The following is a 23,612-nucleotide window of genomic DNA, read 5'->3' on the forward strand; positions in this document are numbered from 1 at the left end:
TACTTTCTTCACATTAAAGCTATCATGATATTATTTAAATTCTGTTGTTAATTACTTAGAAGAGATCTTATTGATCTTTTTCTCAGAGAATTGATTATTCAAATAGATTCAGAAAGTCAGATTGATAAGCTCAGTACAATTAATTAATAAACTCTGATATTATGATATTATTATTCACATCTTATGAGTCAGCTTTATAAGATAAAGCTGTGTTTTTAATTAATTCAAATTATCAGTTAATTTCTTTTAATATTCTTCAAATCTTGTATTAAAATTAAAAGAATTCTCATTATTTCATTAATATAATAAGTTAAACTACTGTATTACTGTGAAGTTATAATTACAGTGATCTTTAATTTAATTCAGTAGAAAGTTCTTGAATTCTTCTTAAGTTATAATAGTATTAATACACTCAAGCTCTCTCTTCTTAATAGCTCAAGTAGTTGCAGAGATGTCTTTAAGAAAGTTAACAGTGTATATTACTTATATCTTATAAGTATTATACTAGCTTAGATTAAGGCAGAATTTTCATTCAAGAATACAGATAAAGCTGTGAAATTCAGATAAAATATTTCTCTTATATCTTAGAGAATCTCTGATCTTAATCTCTCTATCTCTATAATAGATATAGATGTGTAGAGACTGCAGCAGTGTGTAACGTGGCGGAACCGAAGCGGTGGCTAGTCGGCGGTGACATGTAGAGATAGTTGTTTGAAAAGCTGTATGAGTGAGCTTGACTATCTTGCTTGAATAGTGAGCTCATAGACTACAGGGTTATTGCAAGGATATCACAGATATGATACTTAGTATACTAAGAAGATTGTATAAGATATACAGTAACTCTTGTATATATTTCAGTAGCAGTAAAACAAATCACTGACTTCTTTAATGAGAAGTCAGTATCTAGCTATTCTATATAGACAATGAGTGAATACTCTTCTCTCATTTCATGAGCAAGAATAGCCAGAGCAATACCTCAGCAGCATCTCATTGTCAAGAAAGAGTAATCTGCTGACCTCATATAGAAGTGAGATTCTCATATTCATCAATCAGATCTTTCTATGATACATTTATATAATGTCATAGAGTGATTGAAAACCAGTTCAGACAGTCTGCAGAATGAATGAAATCATTCACATGAAAGTGATGAGCCGTGTGAAACTGCAATAGAGTCTTAGCACAGTCAGGAGTGTGACAATGCTCTTCTCTTTAAGAACATAGTCTCTATGCTCTCAAGATTACTGAATTAGAAATTATCTTTGTTGTATAACAACAGTTGCCAATCAATTGACAGCATGTGTGCTGTGTGTGACACAAAGATGAGTTTTTCTACTGACTGTGTAGATCTTTCTTTTCTCATCTTCATTCAAATCAAACATGTGATAAGTGAGTTTCTTATATATCAATTTGAAATGTGAAAAAACATAGTTAATAAGTGACTTACAGATCTCTTAATATATTCTGTTCTATGTATGAAATTTGCTGCAAAAGTGATGTGTTTTAGAGACAAAGCTAACAGTAGTGACAGGATTTTTTCAAAAAGATCTCTCTCTCTCATGATACTTTTTTCTTCTCTCTTTCTCTCATCTGTAATAGTGAGTGCATGAGAGTATCATTCTTGAAGAACAGTAGAGGGCTTATTCTGATGTTTTTCTAGTGAATAAATGTCTTCATGATGTGGCGGCGGCCTTCATAACTGTCAAGAAAGCCAGATTGAAGGCAGAGACAGCAGTGTCAATGAGCTGTAGAAGCATTGCTTTCATTATCACATCTTCTTCTTCTCCTGCTTCTTTTACAGCTGTGACAGTAGTCACTGTGCCTTGCAGTGAGGTGTCATCTCTTCTGTCAGTCAGTTCATCTGTGTTTAGTTCATTCTCTGTCTCTCTCACTGCCATTGCAACGCCGCCCCCTCTCCTGGTCAATACAGTGATGTATGACCCTGTGTGATCATTCAGAGAGAAACTCAGAAAGAGCTTGATTTCAGAGACAGTGACTCTGAGAAGCTTAATTCATAGTTTCTCTTCTGCAGCATGTCTGAGCCCTGCTCAGAATGCTGCTGAGTTGAGTCTGCAGAGTCTCACAGTTTCTTTATCTTCTCTCTATGAGAAGGCTCTGATATAATCTCTGATCAGCATCACTACTTATCTACACTGTGTTAAACAGCTGAAGAAGAGAGGGATTTTATATATCTATCTCTTCTCTCACTTCTATTATTTTCATTGCATCTGTAACAACAACTCCTGTCTCTCTGTAAGTATTACTTCACAGAAAGACATTGTATCAGTTCTGATAAGAAGTCTAGATGCTCAAGCAGTACAGAGTGAGAGTCTCAGAGCTTTAAGTATTGATGAATTTCATCAAGGCTGAGAAGATCTCTCTTGCTCATCTGCAAAAGAAGATGAAAGTGTGAATCTTCAAGATAAAAAAACACCTCAGAATGACTGACTTTAAGAAGAAATCAGCTGATATCACTACTGAAAGTACTGTGAAAATCAATTGCTGATTGAAGAGAATCTCACTTCAATTAAAGCAGATGACTGAGATGCTTTATAAGTTAATAAGTTAATATTTCATGCATTTCTCATACTCTTCTACAGCATGCTTCTCTGCAGTGTCACAGTACTAACTTCTCAGCAGATAAAGATACTGATACTGAAGACTTTAACAGTGAAAAATAAGTTTGATGAGAGTGTGATTATTGATGAGTAGACTCTGATCTCTCTTTTTACTTTTTCAGTGAGCTGCAGTCTCATTAGAATAGCAGCAGTCTGTGAGTCAATAATATTAATCTTTTTATTAATTTCAAATATCTCTTTTCTTTTAATCACTTCAGAAATGTTACACTTGTGTAGTCTTATTAAACTTCTAAAAATTCTTTGAGAGAAAATAGAAGAAGAGTGCTACAGAGTCTATAAGACACTGACTCATCACTGTGAGATTATCTCTAAAAAATTCTTTAAGAAAAATAAGAAGTCTTAAGCAGTATTTCTTGTTTAATGTCTCTGATATGTAATGAGACAGTCTCTACTAGTTATCTCATAGATTGCAATCTCTTTCTCAGCATTTTTCAAATACTCAAGCAGTTCTCACAAATTCTCTGATAATGAATAATCTTCTCATTTAACAAGATATTGAAGCTTACTGTAATATATTCACTTATTTAATATTTTCTTCATAAGATATTCAGTATCACTCTCAATCTCAATATTATTCAGCTGAGACAGCTCTGTTTCAGAGTATTACTTATAGAGCTCTAAATAGAAAATGTGAAAAACAGAATGAATTGATTTCAATTCTATAAGTAATTTCAACTTATATGTCTGCTTACTCATCACTCTTATTATTGAGAAAGATTCTAGCCACTACTCACTGAGCTTCTTATATAGTCTCATTGTCTTAATATTCTTTGCTGAAAGTAGTATTTGATTCTCTATTAAGAACTTCATCAGAAGATGTTTTCAATTGTAGTATTTCATCTACTACTTCTAAGTGCAGTGAATGCTTTTTATCATCTTCTTATGAATTTTATTCAAAAGTTTCAATCTCACTTTTACTTCTGACACTAAAAGATACTTCATTCTCTGTATCTGTCTGACATTCTGACTGTCTATTTCTTTCTTTGAAACATCATTCATGATGTTACTGAGTAACAAAGAATTATATTCATAATAAGCATAGAAAGAAGATATCTTTAAGATTGCATTCTTTGCATTGTTATATGTGAATTCAGTGATCAGAAGATGTTTAAGTCAATCATTCTGATAATATAAACAGAACACTTGAAGATGCTATTCTAGTGTCTGATTCTGGCATTCAGTCTAATCATCAGTCTGCAGATGAAAAGCAGTACTGAGAAGACATCTTATCATAAGATGATAGTAAAAAGCCAATCAGTACTTGCTGATGAAGAGGAATTCTCAATCTGTTATTAATAATTTCAGAGCACTGTGATCATAAATAATGATATCTAAAAACAGGTCAGTCAATTCAGAGGCTTTAATCTTTTTATAAGTAGGAATATATCTGATCATCTTCATAAAGCAGTTAATAATGATTAAAATTGAGTCATATTCTTTGACTCTTGTCAACTTCAGCAGATCAACTATGAAATTCATTGATAGATTCTATCATGAGCTCTTTGAAACAGGCAGTGATGTCAACTCACTGTATTACTTATATCATGAGATCTTTATTCTTTGATAGACATTATAAGTCTTAATATACTCTTTAATATCTGTCTGAAGCTTATCTTAAGTGTATTTATATTTTAGAAGCTTCTCAGTCTTCTCTAATCTGAAGTGCTCTGTATGAGAATTATTATGATGAATTCTCAATAACTTCTGATACACTGCTCTGCTACAAGAAATGAAGACTGAATCATTCAGTAGTAGAAGTTCACATTCTTCTAGTTATCAGTGACTTGATTTCTTAGCAGCACTATCTCACTCAGAGTCTGTCTCTTTTAAGTTCAAACTGAATTCTTTCTTCTTCAACTTCTGAATTCAAGCTGTAGTAGAGACATTCTTCTTCTATAACTTATCAATGAATTTTAAAAGTAGTCAGATTGAAAGATTGTAGACTGTTTTATTCTTTATTAATTCAATGATTGTAAGATATGATACAAGAAGCTCATAATCTTCAGTGTCAGTCTCTCATGAGAATTCAGATTCTCTTTCACCTTCTATACTGAGTTACACAGCTGCCTCTTCAGTGCTGTTTCTGAGCTTTAGAGAATCTTAACTCTCTGCAGCCAGCTTCTTCTGCAGTGATGATAGAGATTCTTTTATAGAATTCTTCTTCACATTAATAATATTATAATTGAGCTGTCTAGACAGTGTATTGACAGAGTTAAGTCAACCTGAACAGTATCAGATATAGAAATCATACTTCAAAAGCAGCTCTGCTCATCTGACTTAATGTTCTGTCAAGCTCTTTAGTATCAAGAAGTAACACAGATTTGCATAATCAGTGAGAACTTGCACTGAGTACTTACTACTCTAGAGATAATATTGCCAGATCTTAAAGAATTCAATAATTGCTAATATCTTCTGATTATGAGTATCATATCTTCTCTGCATGAGTGATAACTTCTTGAAGAAGAAGGTCACTGATCTTCATTCATAATATCTTATAGACTCTGTGAAAAAGTCTTCTCTCACAGATAATTCATTATCTGTTTTCTCAGAGATGATTATTCTCGCCCCGGTGGCCGAATGGTTAATGCGGCCACCTGGTAGCGCCTTGGCGTGGGAAACCAAGGTGTGTGGGTTCGAAACCCGCAGGGGATACATTAAATCCGGAACTCAAGCACCTCAGGTTCCTAATAAATACAGAGGTGTACAAATCGCTTCAATAAAATTGCTCTATGTTCCTGGGCTGGGAAGTTATTATCGCATGTATCTAATTGTCACTCCTTTGTATTTTCTATGTTCTTGTTATCTTGGCGTGGTCTCAACACCTGTATTTCCTCCTGTATAATCAACACTTGGCCTGTATTTAACATCACGCAAGGACTCATCATAAGCTCCGCTTGCATATGAGTATAATGGAAGAATAATAATAATAATAATAATAAAGATGATTATTCTCTGATTCTTTCAATATTGAAAGGTCTTCAGTGTCAACTGTGAAAAGATTTCACAGATCTCATTCTCAGATGCATCAGTCTCACACTAACTGAGTAAGTCAGACTTAAAGTGATTCAGTATCATAATATCTGTAAAAGCTTGTTTCAATTCTGCAAACATCTGTATGATGTCTTGAGTGAGAGTAAACAGTTTCATTTTCCTGTCTTTCACACTTCTCTTTAACAGATCTGTAAGAGAGACAGTAATTCATGAATATATATAGATGAATTATCTGTAGAAATTCACAAATTCTAGAAATATCTATATCTCATGATACATCTGCAGCACTGGCCAGTTCTCAATGACAGAGACTCAGCTTCTGTTCATTGAAATGCCATTCACTTTAATAATATAATCTAAGAAATCAATCTCCTGTATGTAGAACAAGCATTTTTCAGTGTTTATATAGAGTTAATACTGTCTCAAGCAACTCAACACTTCTTGAACATGAGTATCATGTTCTTTCTCTGATTTTAAGAAGATTAAAATGTTGTTCAGATATACTATACAGAAGATGTTGACAAGACCTCACAGCATCTCATTTATATAGATCTGAAAGATGGCTGAAGTGTTACAAAGATTAAAAGATAAAACAAGATATTTAAAATTGCTGTATTTGATACAAAAAGCTGTTTTTCAAATATCATCTTCATTAACTCTGATTCTATAATAGATATCTTATATATCAATCTTTAAGAACATCTTTGCTTCAGACAATCAATTGATTATCTCATCAATTAACAGTAATGAATAGTGATTCTTAATTATCATCTTATTGAGGCCTCTGTAGTCTACACATAGATGTAGCCTATCATTCTTCTTAAGTACAAAGAGTATAGACATCTCTGCTGAACTCTTTGATGAATATATTCAGTTCTTTGATTGTGCTTCTTCAAGATATTTACACAGAACATTCAACTTCTTTACAGATAAGTTGTAAAGAAGCTCATACAGCACTGTTACACTGTCTTCAAGATAAATCTTATGTCATATCTTAATATCAGAAAACTTCACTGTTTCTCTTTCTGAAAAGACATTCTTAAAATCTGTAAAGAGACATCATATACATTCATCTTTAATAATGAATACTGCTGCTAATCTTGCAGTGAGAGTGATGACTTCTTCACCTGTTTTTAAGTCTCAATCACCTGCTATACAGTATATTAACTCAATTCTTTTCTCTAGATTCTTCTGATAAAACTCTTCAGATTTCTCTATCATCATCTCTTCATTAGTGAGACAGTACTATCACATCTGAATAACTCAGTTAATGAGAGGATTGTTTTCTCTTAATCACAGAAGATCTAGAATGACATTCTCATCTATGATGTTGACTGTATGAAGAAGCAGACTACTCTTCTTGAAGATTTCTTCAGAGTCTGTGATCACATACTTCACTTAAATTATGTCAAAACAGTGACATTTCATTTCATCAGTAAATTTCATATGATCTGACAGATCTATCTTCTTTCAATTCTTCATCAAAGAAAAGAAATAGAATATGAAGTTAATATCTGCTTTGAAGTTGAGTAGATATCTCACTGATATCTTCTTATTCAGAGTATACATTGTGATTATAATATGAACTCAGAGATATGAGAATTGTCAATTCTTTTCTTTCTCTTCTTTATCTTTCACAGATACATTTGTCAGAAGAGAAGTTAACTTTGAGAAGATGTCTTCTCAGTTTCTTCTCTTCTTCAGCTTCTTACAATCACTGACATAGTAATCATCAGCTTTACAGTTGAAATAGAGATCTTTATCAAATCTTTTTTAATATTTCTTTACAGTGAGTGAAGAATCAGAATACTTGAAATTCTTCTTTACTTTCTTCACACTGAAGCTGTCACAGCACTGTTTAGATTCTGTTATTAATTACTTAGAAGAGATCTTGTTAGTCTTTTTCTCAGAGAATTGATTATTTAAATAGATCTGAGAAGTCAGGTTAATAAGCTCAGTGCAATTGATTGATAAACTCTGATATTATAATATCATTATTCATATCTTGTAAGTCAGCTTCATAAGATAAAGCTGTATTTTTAATTGATTCAAATCATTGATCAGTTTCTCTCAATATTCTTCAAATCTTGCATTGAAATCAGAAGAATTCTTATCATCTTATTAATATAATGAGTTGAACTGCTGTATCACTGTGAAGCTATAGTTACAGTGATCTTTAATTTGATTCAGTAGAAAGTTCTTGAATTCTTCTTAAGTCATGACAGTATTAATATGCTCAAGCTCTCTCTTCTTGATGACTCAAGTAGTCACAGAGATGTCTTTAAGAAAGTTGACAGTGTATATTACTTATATCTCATGAGTATTATACTGACTCAGATTAAGACAGAATTTCTGTTCAAGAGTACAGATAAAGCTGTGAAATTCAGATAAGATATTTCTCTTATATCTCAGTGAATCTCTGATCTTAATCTCTCTATCTTCATAATAGATGTAGATGTGTAAAGGCTGTGACAGTAACAGAATAATTGAAGAGCTCATATCAAAATATACAGTGAGTTCAGAAATCTTGAATTTCTGCTGAGATAGAGATGTACACACTCTAGAGAATAATGTAGTGTTTTCTTCAGAGAGTGAGATCAGATCAGTCTCAGTACAGATGCATGAGATCATATCAGTCTGTTAGAGCTCAACTGATTTAAACATGTAATCAGATAAAGTAATTCAAATTGTAATGTGACAGAACTGAAGCAGTGACTAGTCAGTGATAATATATAGAGATAGTTGTTTAAGAAGCTGTATAAGTGAGCTTAACTATCTTGCTTAAATAGTGAGCTCATAGACTACAGAGTTATTGCAAGAATATTACAGATATGATACTTAGTATACTAAGAAGATTGTATAAGTCTATGAGATACATAGTAACTCTTGTATATATTTCAGTAGCAGTAAAATGAATCACTGACTTCTTTGATAAGAAGTCAGCATCTAGCTATTTTATATAGACAATGAGTAGATACTCTTCTCTCATTTCATAAGTAAGAATAGTCAGAGTGATACCTCAGCAGCATCTCATTGCTAAGAAAGAGTAATCTGCTAACCTTATATAGAAGTGAGGTTCTTATATTTATCAATTGAATCTTTCTATGATACATCTGCATGATGTTATAGAGTGGTTGGAAACCGGTTCAGACAGCCTGCGGGATGAATGAAATCATCCGCATAAAAGTGATGAGCCGTGTGAAACCGCAACAGGGCCTTGACGCGGCCGGGAGCGTGACACAGTGACAGAATAGTTAAAGAGCTCATATTAAAATATACAGTAGATTCAGAAATCTTAGATTTCTGCTGAGATAGAGATATACACACTCTAGAGAATAATATAGTATTTTTCTCAGAGAGTGAAATCAGATCAGTTTTAATATAGATGTATAAAATCATATCAGTCTGTTAAAGCTTGACTGATTCAAATGTATAATCAGATTAAGTAATTTAAATTATAATATAATAAAACTGAAGTAGTGACTAGTCAGTGATATTATATAGAAGTAGTTATTTAAGAAGCTGTATAAGTAAGCTTAACTATCTTACTTAAATAGTGAGCTCATAGACTATAAGATTATTATGAGAATATCACAGATATAATACTTAGTATACTAAGAAAATTATATAAGATACATAGTAACTCTTATATATATTTCAGTAGAAGAAAAATAAATCACTGACTTCTTTAATAAGAAGTCAGTATCTAGCTATTCTATATAGATAATGAGTAGATACTCTTCTCTCATTTCATAAGTGAGAATAGTCAGAGTGATATCTCAGCAGTATCTTATTATCAAGAAAGAGTAATCTGCTGATCTTGTATAGAAGTGAAGTTCTTATATTCATTAATCAGATCTTTCTATGATACATTCACATAATGTTATAGAGTGGTTGAAAACTGGTTCAGACAGAATGAAATCATCCGCATGAAAGTGATGAGCCGTGTGGAACCGCAACAGAGCCTTGACGCGGCCGGGAGCGTGACAGTCATTTGCAGATTGACTGTCAACTGTCTTCTTACAATTAATCTTCTCAGAGACAGTTGTAAAACTATATTATTAAATTAATACAGCAGTCAAGATCTTAGAAGATGTGAAGAATATTCTTACATCTGATTTGATAAGACAGTTGAACAAGATCTTTAAGAGTAGTATGATTCAGACAGAATTGAATATGCACTGTAAGAGTGAACTTACAGATCATTTTTAAGTAAATAAATATCAGATTATTAAATTCTCTCACAGACAGATACAAGTAGATGAAGTTCTTACTATTAAGAATGCCAATCACAAGATTGCAATCTGTAGAGCAGATGAGATGAAAAAGATATTCAATAAGACTCTTTAATTAATTGAAATTAAATTTATAAAATCTACAGTCACTCAATCATAGTAAGATAATTCTATAGAATCTCAACTTACAGTGAATTCTACATCTTCTAATGAGTATATAGATAATCTTTATATTATAGATAGATGTGATGATGATTATTAATTAATTTTTGAAGATTACTATATTCAAAATATTTTCTTTACAGTGTGGTTTTCTGTACACTGTGGCACACTCACTACAGAGAGTGAGTAAGCATGGCACGGTTAAATGCTGAGTCAGCGACTGCCCCGCCAAGCTAATAGTAAACCGACAAGTCGATGACGTATCACATGATATGATGTAGTTGGGCTTTCTGCGAAACAGGTGGAAGGATCCCGAACGCCCGACAAGGCGCCGGAAGCTTCTTCTACCACGAAAAATCGTGGTGTATAAAATCTACGGCTCTTCTCCGGTGCTACTATCAATTTCATTTTTACCATACTTATTTTCTTGCTTTTTTTTTTTTTTTTGGACTAAGCGATCGAAAGAAGAAGATTGATCTTCGAACCGTCGAATCCTGATACTAGGAAGACCCCACCACAAAATCCCAGATAACCACATTTGAAGCCTCTTTGGGTAGCTCCGCCGCTCACAATACCAGCAAAGCAGATATTGGATTGCTACAATGAGCGGAGCTCAATTAACAGATAGAGCTAACAAAGCTCTTGTTGACGCCCATGCTCTAGCAGAGCAGCATGCCCACCCCCAACTCCTCCCCATCCATCTCGCAGTCTCTCTCCTCGACCCTCCTCCCGATGAATCCAAGGACCAGCAAGTAACCACACATCCCTCGCACCAATCCAGTTCGGCTTCTCTTTTCAAACGAGTTGTTGAAAAAGCCCATGGAGATCCCCAGCAACTAGGCCGGTCGTTGAACAGGTCCCTAGTCCGGCTACCTTCCCAGGATCCCCCACCAGAGACCGTCGCCCCATCACCAGCGATATCAAAGGTTATTCGATCCGCTACCAATCTATCAAAGACACAGAAGGATAGCTATGTTGCCATTGACCATCTCATCGCTGCGCTGGCGCATGATCCGACGATCCAGCGGGCGCTTGCAGACGCAAATATCCCGAATGTGAAGATGATCGATTCTGCCATCCAGCAGATCCGCGGGATGAAGCGGGTGGACTCGAAAACAGCCGATACAGAAGAGGAGAGCGAGAACTTGAAGAAATTCACGATTGATATGACGTCGATGGCCAGAGAAGGGAAAATTGACCCTGTCATTGGTCGGGAGGAAGAGATCAGAAGAGTGATTCGGATTCTCAGTCGACGGACAAAGAACAATCCAGTCCTTATTGGCGAGCCAGGAGTGGGGAAAACAACAGTTGTGGAAGGCCTGGCTCGTCGGATTGTTAATGCCGATGTCCCTGCAAACCTGTCGAACTGCAAGCTCCTGTCCCTCGATGTTGGGTCCCTTGTTGCTGGTAGCAAGTATCGTGGTGAGTTTGAGGAGAGGATGAAAGGGGTTTTGAAAGAGATCGAGGAATCAAAAGATACTATCGTCTTGTTTGTTGACGAAATCCATCTTCTCATGGGGGCTGGCTCTAGTGGAGAAGGTGGCATGGACGCTGCAAATCTGCTGAAGCCCATGCTTGCTAGAGGCCAACTCCATTGTATTGGCGCAACTACCCTTGGCGAATACAGGAAGTACATTGAGAAGGACCAGGCCTTTGAACGTCGATTCCAACAGGTTTTGGTCAAAGAGCCTTCAGTGAGCGAGACGATTTCTATCCTCAGAGGACTGAAGGAGAGATACGAAGTTCATCATGGCGTTAATATCCTCGATGGAGCTATCGTATCAGCTGCGAATCTGGCTTCTCGTTATCTTACCGCCCGAAGACTACCCGACTCAGCCGTTGACCTTATTGATGAAGCGGCTGCAGCTGTCCGTGTCACAAGAGAATCACAGCCTGAAGCTCTCGATACACTGGAGCGCCGTGCCAGACAACTCCAGATCGAAATCCATGCGCTTGAACGTGAAAAGGATACAGCGTCGAAGACACGGTTGGAGACTGCAAGGCAGGAGGCGGCTAATGTTAACGAAGAGCTACGACCAATGAGAGAAAAATACGAAAGTGAAAAGCAGCGGAGCAAAGATATACAGGATGCTAAAATTAAATTAGATCTTCTGAAAGTAAAGAGGGACGAGGCAACTAGGTCGGGGGATACGCAAACCGCTTCGGATCTCATCTACTATGCGATTCCCGATGTTGAAAAGCTCATCGAACGGCTGGAGGCCGAAAGAGCTCGGGTCGACGCGGAACTCTCCACGCAACCTGGAGGAGGAGGGGAAACCCTCCTGGCAGACGCTGTTGGGCCTGAACAGATTAATGAAATCGTGGCTCGATGGACCGGTATTCCCATTACCAGACTTAGGACTACCGAGAAGGACAGGCTCCTGCATATGGAATCTCACCTTGCTAAAATAGTTGTTGGCCAGAGAGAAGCCGTCCAGTCTGTTTCTAACGCGATTCGACTTCAACGTTCCGGCCTCAGCAACCCTAACTCCCCACCAAGTTTCCTCTTCTGCGGTCCTTCCGGGACAGGTAAAACACTGCTTACAAAAGCATTGGCTGAATTCTTGTTCGATGACTCCAAAGCCATGATTCGATTTGATATGTCTGAATATCAAGAAAGACATTCTTTGAGCCGAATGATTGGCGCGCCTCCGGGCTACGTTGGACATGATTCTGGCGGCCAGCTAACGGAAGCACTTCGCCGCCGGCCATTTTCCATTCTGCTCTTTGACGAAGTGGAAAAAGCTGCGAAGGAAGTCTTGACCGTCCTGCTTCAGCTGATGGATGATGGAAGAATTACAGACGGCCAAGGAAGAATCGTCGATGCGAAGAACTGTATCGTCGTGATGACTTCTAATCTCGGCGCAGAATTCCTCCAACGTCCTACCGGCACGAATGATCAAATCGAACCAACCACCAAAGAGCTTGTCATGGGCGCGCTGCGGAACTACTTCCTACCCGAATTCCTCAACCGAATCTCCAGCATCATTATCTTCAATAGACTAACGAGGCGGGAAATCCGGAAGATCGTCGATGTCCGACTGCAGGAGATTCAGCGGAGGCTCGAGCTGAATGATCGCTCGGTGACGATAGAATGCACGGACGAGGTCAAGGATTACTTGAGTAATGCCGGCTACTCGCCAGTGTACGGTGCCAGACCGCTATCGCGACTCATCGAGAAGGAAGTCCTCAACCGCCTTGCGGTGCTGATCCTAAGGGGAAGCATCAAGGACGGCGAAACTGCCCGCGTAGTTATGGAGAACGGGCGTGTAGCTGTGCTTCCAAACCATGCTAATACCGAAAGCGAAGATGAGGAGATGATTGACGAAGATCAGGCACTCATGGAGATGGAGGAGGACTTGGGCGAACAAGACCTTTATGAGTGAGCATATGAGTAGAGACTGCATTAAAAAAAGATGGATGTCCTCTTTATTCTTCGGCTTTGTTATATGGCCAGCATCGCATTCTTTTTCTCTTTGTCGAAACTTTTCCCTTTCGTAATGAACTGATGATCTTTTTTTCTTCTGCTTTTTGGTTGAACCCGAAGAAGGGGGGGGGGGGTTTGCTTGAAGAAATATCGTGATAGCATGGGAGTTACACTGAAATTGTATCTTTTTTGAATACTTCGAAACATAGCGGATGAAAAATTTCCTTGCCTTTCCATCCCATTTATGTTGTACATCTTAAAAGGGGTTTTCATTGGCGACGAACGTTCAATGTGTAGCCTTGCTCTCATGTAACTTACTAGCATGATAGCAACGGGCTCCTGTCCTTTATTTTATTGTCTCTTTCACAACCTTGACACAGTTTTAATATGCGAGTATGTAGAAATAGCAATTTTTCCAAATTCCAAATTCCAAATTTTCTATCCTGATCCATGTGATCTCGCGTTGTGCTTAGTTCCACGAGTTACGTAGATAGTGTCCTGACGCGACGCGCCAAGAACCTTATCAACATCATGTCCTCCTTTTGAAACTCCTAACTGTGCCTGGTCTGAGGGCAATACTGGACCACACAGGAAGGCTTTAATTAATTAATAATTTCAAAACTATGCCTTTTAAACCTTTCCGATCGCCACTTATCAGGAAGCCGCCGTCAACATCAACACCTTCGCGTTCATCAAGCGGTGACGAACTAGTCAGAGACTCTGGCCACATTAGTAAACGTCGCAAAGTCAGTTCAGAAACAATTGATCTGACAGTTAACGATAATGATGATGAGGACGACAACGGGAAACATGGTGCGAGATCAAAAGATGCGCCCAAGGTGGCCAGGGTGCCCAAGCCAAGCTCAAATCTCAGAGATCCTGACCGAAGGCCTCTGATCCCGAAGTGGAATCTACCGATGGAGGTGCATGTAGATGATGGCGGTACGTCGGTGACGGATGGAGGGATGGAGACATACTACAACGTTCTTTGGTATGTAAATTGCGGGTTTGAAACTTCCCGTATCTCCAATTAGAGATACGTGGGTGATATTGGGGGTCCTTTGATTATTGGCTAACATTTCACTCTCCTCAATTTTTTCTCACCAGGCGAAAACCTACAGCCAAAAAGCACAAAACATGGGATGGCGATGGGATATTAGCTGTCTGTGGTGGTTATGCGTCCTTAAAGGACATTTCTGGACGGCATTTCGGAAGAATCATGTTCAATTCTCCCCTACTACCGGGTTCGACATTATCGATTGGTGGAAAGGAAGTTGAGGTTGATTCTGTCCTGTCAAAGAAGGAGTATCTCTCCGGTCGAACATTTCTAGGGATAGCTAAACCGTCACCTGCGACTATACCTATCGACAGAGCCATGGAGTACCCGAGAGATTCAGGTCCTATGTCCAGCATATCATCCGCTATATCGACAAATGGTACGATTCGACTACCCCCTAGAACCAAAATTAAACGTGAGAATGGACAAAATGAAGGAGAAAAAAGGCCCCTTAACATAGCTGCGCCCAGAAGCTTTGCGACGAAGAATGCCTTCAGAAATCCACTCAAAGAAAGCACTGTCCTAGTGGAGATATCACCAAGCGGTAATCCCGTTCCACGACATGATCCTACAGCTCCCGGTGCAGTAATCATGAAACGGCCAACATTAGTACCGAAAGGTAAACAAGTTGTCGATGTCGTCCTAGACCCACTTTTGGGTAAACACCTTCGGGAACATCAGCGAGAGGGAGTCAAATTTCTCTACGAATGCGTTATGGGTATGCGCGCTTTCAATGGCGAAGGAGCCATCCTCGCTGACGAAATGGGCCTAGGCAAAACCCTGCAAACCATAGCGCTTATATGGACTTTATTAAAACAGAACCCGATATACGAGGCTCAACCAGTCGTTAAAAAGGCCCTGATAGTTTGTCCAGTGACGTTAATCGATAACTGGAGAAAGGAATTCCGGAAATGGCTAGGAAATGAACGAATCGGTGTATTCGTGGCTGATGCCAAACGGACCAGGCTTACCGATTTCACAATGGGAAAAAGCTATAGCGTTATGATCATCGGGTACGAACGTCTTCGAACCGTACAAGAAGAGCTGTCGAAGGGCTCTGGCATTGATATTGTCATTGCAGACGAGGGGCATAGAATGAGGACTGTACAGAACAAGAGTGCGCAAGCTATACAATCGTTAAATACCTCACGGCGGATCATTCTTTCTGGAACCCCGATCCAGAACGATCTAACTGAGTTCTTTGCGATGGTTGACTTCGTCAACCCCGGCCTTCTAGGAACATTCAAAATGTTCATGAAAGAATTTGAAGGGCCGATCGTCAAGAGCAGACAGCCCGGTGCTTTGAAAAAGGACATCGAAAAAGGAGAAGCAAGGAGTGAAGAACTAGCTAACCTAACGTCGTTATTTATTTTAAGACGTACCGCCGATATCCTCTCAGAATACCTGCCGCCTAAAACCGAATATGTCCTTTTCTGCAATCCTACCTCTTCTCAAAAAAATATCTATCGCCACGTTCTCACTTCTCCAGTTTTTCAATCCGCTTTGGGAAACTCAGAAAGTGCTCTCCAGCTCATCACCATTCTCAAAAAGTTATGCAATAGCCCTTCCCTCCTAAACCCTAGAAACTGTGATGAAACTCCCAATTCTACCCTCAGCGCCTTAGTTTCCAGTCTCCCGCCAAATATTCTTCGACACCTATCTCCCTCCTCAAGCGGTAAAATCAGAGTTCTTGACCAGCTACTCCATAATATACGCCATACTACTTCCGAAAAGGTTGTGCTTATCTCGAACTACACGTCCACCCTTGATCTCCTTGCGACACTTCTCACTTCACTCTCCTTGCCCTTTCTCCGTCTTGATGGCTCAACTCCAGCTTCAAAACGCCAAGGGCTTGTCGACGACTTCAACCGCTCTTCCTCATCTTCAGTATTCGCATTTCTTCTCTCAGCCAAAGCTGGGGGGACAGGTCTCAACCTTATTGGAGCCAGCCGGCTTGTTCTTTTTGATGTTGACTGGAATCCCGCAACAGACATGCAGGCCATGGCGCGAATACATCGTGATGGCCAGAAACGACATTGTCGAATCTATCGACTTTTGTTAAAGGGAGCGCTGGAGGAGAAGATTTGGCAGAGACAGGTGACTAAAATAGGATTAGCAGACAGCGTGATGGATCAAAAGAAGGGCGTCTCACAATTTTCGCGCGAGGAACTCAAGGATTTATTTCGACTTGACGAAGGGACTACGTGCCAGACCCATGATCTACTCGGTTGTGAATGCGATGGCAGGGGAGAAGGAGAAACGGCATCCAAGCTCCACAAAGGAGACATAATTGACGTTTCCAAATCTGATAACGAACCCGATACTTCAGATTCAGCTGAGGACGAGGACGAGGACGAGAGTATGGATTTCGCAAAGTTGATAAAGGCATCGCAGCTCCAGACCCTAACCTCTGAAAATACGACGAACGGAAATTTTTCTAGCAAAACTAAGAAGCGAAAATCTAAAATGCGTTCCTTGATGCAGTACTCCCACATCGATACTTCACTACTCTGTGATACACCATCACCCGATCAATCTCTGGAAGACTTTGACTCTGACAACAACAACAACAACAACAAGAAGAAGAAGAAGAAGAACCTCGAGGCTCATGTCGACGACGATGTTCTCCTCTCATTGCTCAAAGAGGAAGGCAATGGCGTAGGATATTTGTTCAAAAAATCCGGATCTTCTGAGATACCCCTGAGCCACATTTAACTTTCCTCTTTCCTTTGTTTACTATTACATATGTTTGAAATGATTGGATCCTTTATTCAAATTTACTTATTTCGTATGATGGCGATAGACATGAGCATCCTTATGTTATTTATTCATTAGACATGACTCCTTGGTCTCGACGCTGCAGCATACTTTGCGCATCACTCTCATTAATTTTCGTTGCACATTTAACTAGAGATGGAATACGCGCGAATTTATAGAACTTAGATCAAAACTAAAAGATAGATAACTAGCTACAGCATTTATTACTTAGTTCAATTCTCGTCACGACACTGTAGATGCATCAATACACTGTAGATGATGACATCGACATATAAATTAATCGAACATAATGTATATGTATTACCGAGGAAATATGCCAAACAAAAGAAATAGATAGACGCTTCCAAAATCGTAAAACATTCCACACCTCATCCATAGAAATGTATATCAGCCAAACCCAACATGCTATCCTGTCAACCCAGATTCCCACCCATATCACCAAATGAAATCGCCAGAAATACCAGTGCACACTTAGGGAATCAATATACCTTCCTTCCCCACCGTGGCCCCGAAACCAGATTGCAAACCAAGCCCAAACAAGAAGCATATTCGTTAATATCTCAGCTTCCCAACCATTCCGAATGTGTACGCCGTCTCCGCCTCACTCTTCATCTGGATCATATAAACCCTAAAGTTCCCACTCACCACACCACCCTCCTTTGCCACGCCGTCATATTCTTCCCAAACAGAGACTGCGATTCCGGTCCTAGCCACCCGTTCAAAGCAGCTCTCACCAAGGCATACATCCAGCAGTACCTCCCCTTTAGTCTTTCCTCTGATGAGAATGCGCTTTTCTTCCCGACGAGTTGACGAAACTGGTAGTGGCGGAGCAGCTTGAGACGTGGGAGGGGTGGAAGGTTGTCCGTCCGCCGTCATCGGTTCCCTGTTACCGATGGCTGTGGATGATGTCTTGCCTTCTATTCCAGTAGCGGCAGCAGTCCCCGGTCGGGGTGGTGCGGGAGATGCGTGTAAGATCGTAAGGCGAGCGGCACCCATATCCCGCCATTTTGATGCAGACTCGCGAGCATATAGACGGATCTTGGCGTTTGAAAGGCCGATACCGCCTGCTGCGTTTTTCGCAAGGTCATAGCCCGTGTCGAAAGGCGAATTTGGGGAGGAGTTGGATCCAGAACGGGTAGAAGTGGAGTAAAGGCTGCTGCGGTGGCTACCAGTGCGAGATGTGATGGTTGATCTGGCGATGCTGAACATTTTGTTCCCTGCACCGAATTTCTTGAGAGCTGAGAAAGCACTGGACATTGTCCCAACGCTGGAATCGGTTACACCAGCCACGGACGGGGCGGGCACGCTCGAGGCTCGATAGCTACTCCTGGACCAATTGAACCACCCACCGAATCTACTACTGCGGTTGGAATTCTGGCGGGCGAGCGAGGTAGGCTGCACAGAATATGGGCCACGGGCGTTTTGAAGTGCGATGTAAGTCGGATTGTTTATTCGAGAGTGATTGATAAGCCCATATAATTTCTCGCACTCCTCTGGGTTTCGTGAACGGAACATGATGTTGTTCCCCGTTGTGAATTTGGATCTTGTCGTCGGAAGGGAGCGAATAGATATATCTAAAGCTGTGCCGCGCCGAATTGGGACAAGAGGTGTTAATTCCAAAGCGATTAGAGGTTTTTCGGAGGGAATATTAGAATCAACCTCTTCTTCGGGCCACTCCGTGGATTCATATGCTTCAATTAGACCCGGGGTAATCACAATTCTGCATTCGTCTGGATAAAGCTCCTCCCATGTACCCTTGTCATGCCAGTAGAAAATAGACGCAACACACTTCGCAGATTGTGAAGGCTGTCGTGGAACACCTTTGTATGGAGCCTGGGAAGCGGAGTTCGATGGTCCAAGAGTCCCGTCAGGGTCACTCGGAGGAGGCGATGGAGGTGATATTTCGCGAAGCTGACGAGCGCCAACTAGCGGTAAAAGCGTTTCAATATCATCTCCTTCAAATTCCTCATCCGATGTCTCTGAGGAAGAGTTAATTTCGTGGTGCTCGATGGTGGAAGTATCAGAGCTGTCTGGCGACTCTGTTGCCGTTGAAGGTTCATACTCGTGCTTGAGCGGAGAAGAAGATCGTCGATTTCGGTTACTTCGAGGAGTGGTGGGGCTTAAAATAGGGACAGAATGCTTTGGAACCGGAGGACTCGGTGATTTATGAGGTGGCGGCAATGGAACATCCTCAGTATATACTGTGAGGTCACGACGGAGGATAACTTCATCTGGGCTTTCACTACGCTTAGCTGGACTTAACCTAGCGTTAGGGGTCTTGGGCGATGACGTTGGTGTTCCCTCCCTATCGGATGGAGCTGGGCTACTTTGTTGGCTTCCTTTCCTAATCTTGGGTATAATTGGAAGTTCGAGAGAAGGAACAGAAGATAGCGACCGTCGGCCTAGCGGCCCTCCGAGTTGGGGCTTTGGTAGATCAATTTCGGGAGATGGGTCTCTGTTTCTGGATAATCTAGGTTGGCCGTCTTCCTGAGGACGAGGAGACGTCGTTTCAGGAGATTTAGATCCAGTTAGAGGAATATCAGATGATATTTTCTCCTTCTCCGGATATCTCGCACCACTTGACGTTGGGCTCGATATCGCCAGTTCTGCATAGTTGGGTCTCCTCTTAGCCTTCGACCTCTTCAAAGTGGTTGGAGAAACTCCGCCAGCCAGGTCCATTGCTTCATTAAGGCTTCTAGGTGTACCGATTGATACCCGCAGCCTCGAAGGTGTCTGGGGCGAGGTATTTCCCGCTTCCTCTGTTCGAGGGTGTGTTACTGAAAGGGGCTCCTTTGGGCTGAAACCATCGCGGGAGAAACCCAGCGACTGCTTCGATGTTTCATAGCCAGCCCGGGTAGCTGTCTTTGATAGAATAGCAGAAGAAACAACTGTAGCCTGTTCACCAATGGGCACGTCCATATCTGTGGGGCCGTGGCTTCTCTTTTCAGACACAGTAGACAGCTCAGAGCCCTCTTGCTCCGCTCTGAGGGCCCAATTTCTGGCTCTGGCTCTATTAATAAAGCTCATAGACCGGTCAATCTTTGGCGGAACGGGACTTAATCCAATCATTTGTACCCATTCGAATCCCACCTGCTCCTCGTCTGTTTTAAAAGTAATTAACTCTTTCCAATCTTCCTCCTCGCCTGGCACACCTCTAATCATAATGACGATTTCACCCTTTCCATCACCGTTTCGAGCAGATGCTCGGCCCCGGTCTATTGGGGGGAATAAAAGCCAGCGGCCAGTGTCATCCACTTCGCATATTAACAAGTCGCCACCAGGCGCCTCGCCAGGGGGATTATCCCGAAGTAAAAGTTCAGCGCGGCAATCGATTTGCTGGCCAGTTGAATGAAGCAAAGAGAGATTGAAAAAGTCGCGAGCTCGGACCCGTCGAGTTTCTAGAATGGTGACGTCGGAAAGGACGGCGAGGTTTCGTGGGCTTCGGGCTCTCGTAGCGTCAATGGAGGCCGCCATATCGTCTTCGAGCCTTGCTCGCTCTTCGTTTGAGCGCCGTCTAGCATCCGTAACGAGACTTTGGTACACCATTGCCATCTCTTCTGCCTTCGGGGATGTCTGTACGTAGTTGATGCCTTTGAAAGTCTTTGCAAGGTATTTAAGACGCACCAGCGGTCTCTTGAGAAGAAATGCAACATCGACCTTTTCCCCATCTCCATCCACTACATCGCCGTCTTCATCTTGCGCCATTCCAGCGTATAAGCTTTGAGTCTCGGGGCTCGTTGCTTCCGACGGGTCATCATCGGGGGGTGCAAGGTTGACGACAACATCTTGAAATCCAAGGCGCCAGGCCTTCAAATAGTCCCGATAAACCTTTTGCGCACCTTGTGCCCAAGATAAAAGAGCCTCTGGATTATTCAGCGGCGCTCGTTTATGGAGAGATTTAAGTCGTTCGAGTGATATTCCCATATCGACGATGGGTCTGGTAAAGTTTTCATCATCTTTCGGATTTCCAGAAGGACGGAAAAGGCCCGCAGCAATGGCTGAATCGGATTTGGACAAGACTGATGTTAATAGAACGGGGATGACACCACCAACAAGAGTCCTCAATTCACGCATATATTTTGTCTCATCAGATGAAAATTCCTGCATGATATCGTCGATAGTGGCTGTTGCCAATCGACTTCTATTGGTGCGGATGCTCCTGGCAGATCTTATACTACGGCTTCCGCCTCCAGGGATAGACAATACCGATATAAGATCAGCATGAGTAGTAAGTCGACGTTTTAAACCATTTCTGGTACCAGGCAACGAGCTCGGATCGAATTGATCCCTGGCTTCTGACTCTAAATTCTCATCATGGACTGGTTGGGTGTTTGTCCGGAGATCAGTAGGTTGCTCATCCTGGCGCGGGTCTGTCACAGTGCTCAGTGTGTCCACAGACATTATTGTAGACAGTCGGTGGGGGCCAGTCCCTGGAAAGGGTCTTCTTAACGTCAGAGGAGGCGGTCGATCAGATATCGATACCTCAGATCCGTCCGAAGAACGAGGATCCAAGTTTGACCCTTGCAGAGCCTCATCGAGCGATTCTTGTAGAGTTGACATTTTGCCTACTTCGGCAAGAGAACTTGGGCGCTTCTTAGGTCCTGTTCTTTTTAAGGTTGGTGGCGAAGATTCTCGAGTGTCACCCAATATTTCACTGGGCTGCTCATTATAGGGTATTGAGTCGTCGTGAGGTCCTGTCGACGTTTCCGTCGAAGGGGAGCTATTAGAACGCCTTCTTGTTCTTCTGGACCCACGTCTCCTTTTCGGACTTTTTGCTTGGGATGAAAGCCTCGAGCTATCATATTCGTCGACTCGGTCGCCATGGGATGGGGGTTTTCCCCGTAACCGTGAATCTAGAGGCGCCGGGACTTGAACAGGGGGCTCCTCACCCTCCGTAAAAGGGTCAGGAGTAGACGAAAGCCATGCTTCGACGCTAGATCCGGGGTTTCGAGGCGCTGGTGCTGGGGATGCGGGTGGCTCATGTTTCCCAAAAATCTTTTTCGATTCATCAATAACATGGTTAAAAATACCCCCTTTGGGAGGCCGTAACGGCCGTGGTGGGAGTTTCTGCCCTTGCCGTCGAGGCCGATTCTCTTGTTCAGAAACCTCTATAGCCTCGCTGGGTTCAGTTGACCATTCACCATCACCACCCTGTGTTCGTAAATGCTGGTCTCTCCTGTCGTAATCACGACCCTTTTGCTTCCTAGACTGTTGCCTTTTGGAGACGGGGGTCTGATCACTAATAGCGCTCTCCACTTCGTTGTCAACCATAGATCGTGATTCGTAGATATGTTGTGACTTTGGGCGTTCACTCCTTTTACTTGAGGACTTCGAAGCTGCATAGACTCGGATTCCGTCGTCTGGTAAAGGTTTGGTGCCACAGTTGGTTGCATCAGTAACTTCATACGTCTTCTCTTTCTCCCTTACCGATGATTTCGGTTCCCCATACCGGTCAAATACGTCAGTTCTCCTCTTATGTGCCACTTTCTGGGGTGGTGTGGATGGCGGTGATCTATTCTTCCTCCAGTGCCCATCACTAATAACCCGCTTGCGCGGGGTACTGTTACTTCGAGTTCGCTGGACATTATTGTCCTTATCGTTGTTTCCTCCTCTTGCTCTGTTGGTTCTATTCTTTCCTGGGGACTCCTCCTTGCTAGAGAGAGGATTTGACTCCGGTGAGGTAGTGTGGCCACCGTCGCTCTCAGGGCCAACATCTTTCTCTATTATAACACCCCCACCTTGCTGTTGCCATCGTCGAACCTTCTCGCGTACCGAATTCGTGTCGTGGACACCCAATGGTTGGCCAATATCAAGAGGCTTCCCGTTCGCTGGAGTGGACTTCGCTCTTCCGCGGTTGGAAGGCCGACGAGGAGAAGGGACAGGCATTAGCAACTACATTGTCTTAAAATGTTAGAACAAATTCCTTATTTGTAGTGCTGGTTCCAAACACACTATGGGGGTGCAGTGTATTGTCTGGGTTCCTTCTTGTTTACATACCAGTAGCCCCGCCGCTCGCCAGAAAGGTGCATACCCTTCCTCGGCCTGCGATGGCGACTTTTTCTTTCCCCTTTCCTTTCCTATTTTCTTTTGCTTCCCTTAAAAAAGGTGAATTAGAAGCTAAAAGAATATCGATCTATTTCCTAGCCGAGAAGTGGTCTTTACTTGCGGTGGGATGTTGCTGTGATCACCCATTCTGCCATCAAGCTACCAATGACGATGCGCCCGCTACCGGGACAACACACCAAGGAAGCGCAAGCTCAAAGCGCCCCCAAACACCGATCAGAATTAAAGGCTTGCCTTCTTCAACCATCAGGAACCAAGAAGAC

The 23,612-nt window shown here is 41.4% G+C and overlaps 3 protein-coding genes and 1 pseudogene across 5 annotated transcripts; 2 read left to right on the top strand and 2 right to left on the bottom strand.

Annotated features, from left to right (window-relative positions):
• Nucleotides 1-1,670: 1,670 nt before the first annotated feature.
• Nucleotides 1,671-1,895, bottom strand: BDCG_16235 (uncharacterized protein; the record flags this gene model as incomplete). The annotated part of the gene is made up of 1 exon (XM_045425486.1): nt 1,671-1,895. One exon carries the CDS (start codon nt 1,893-1,895, stop codon nt 1,671-1,673), a length of 225 nt encoding a protein of 74 aa, XP_045279361.1.
• Nucleotides 1,896-5,199: 3,304 nt separating this feature from the next.
• Nucleotides 5,200-5,288, top strand: BDCG_16236 (annotated as a pseudogene). The gene has a single exon. The product of its transcript is annotated as a tRNA-OTHER (tRNA).
• A 5,338-nt stretch (nt 5,289-10,626) lies between these two features.
• On the top strand, nt 10,627-17,497 carry BDCG_16237 (uncharacterized protein; the record flags this gene model as incomplete). The annotated part of the gene is made up of 3 exons (XM_045425487.1): nt 10,627-13,406; nt 14,110-14,442; nt 14,559-17,497. 3 exons carry the CDS (start codon nt 10,627-10,629, stop codon nt 17,221-17,223), a joined length of 5,778 nt encoding a protein of 1,925 aa, XP_045279362.1. The 3' UTR covers nt 17,224-17,497.
• On the bottom strand, nt 17,255-23,560 carry BDCG_00926. 2 transcript variants are annotated; one of them, XM_045416438.1, is made up of 2 exons: nt 23,284-23,560; nt 17,255-23,178 (listed from the first exon to the last, which is right to left on the bottom strand). In XM_045416438.1, exon 2 carries the CDS (start codon nt 23,170-23,172, stop codon nt 17,839-17,841), a length of 5,334 nt encoding a protein of 1,777 aa, XP_045272164.1. In that variant the 5' UTR covers nt 23,173-23,178; nt 23,284-23,560; the 3' UTR covers nt 17,255-17,838. The 2 variants fall into 2 exon arrangements, with proteins under 2 accessions (XP_045272164.1, XP_045279363.1); XM_045416439.1 differs by having other exon boundaries at nt 17,315-23,187; nt 23,284-23,475.
• Between the last annotated feature and the right edge of the window lie 52 nt (nt 23,561-23,612).

Source organism: Blastomyces dermatitidis, assembly GCF_000003525.1.
Source record: "Blastomyces dermatitidis ER-3 genomic scaffold supercont1.1, whole genome shotgun sequence".
Lineage (NCBI taxonomy): Eukaryota > Fungi > Ascomycota > Eurotiomycetes > Onygenales > Ajellomycetaceae > Blastomyces > Blastomyces dermatitidis.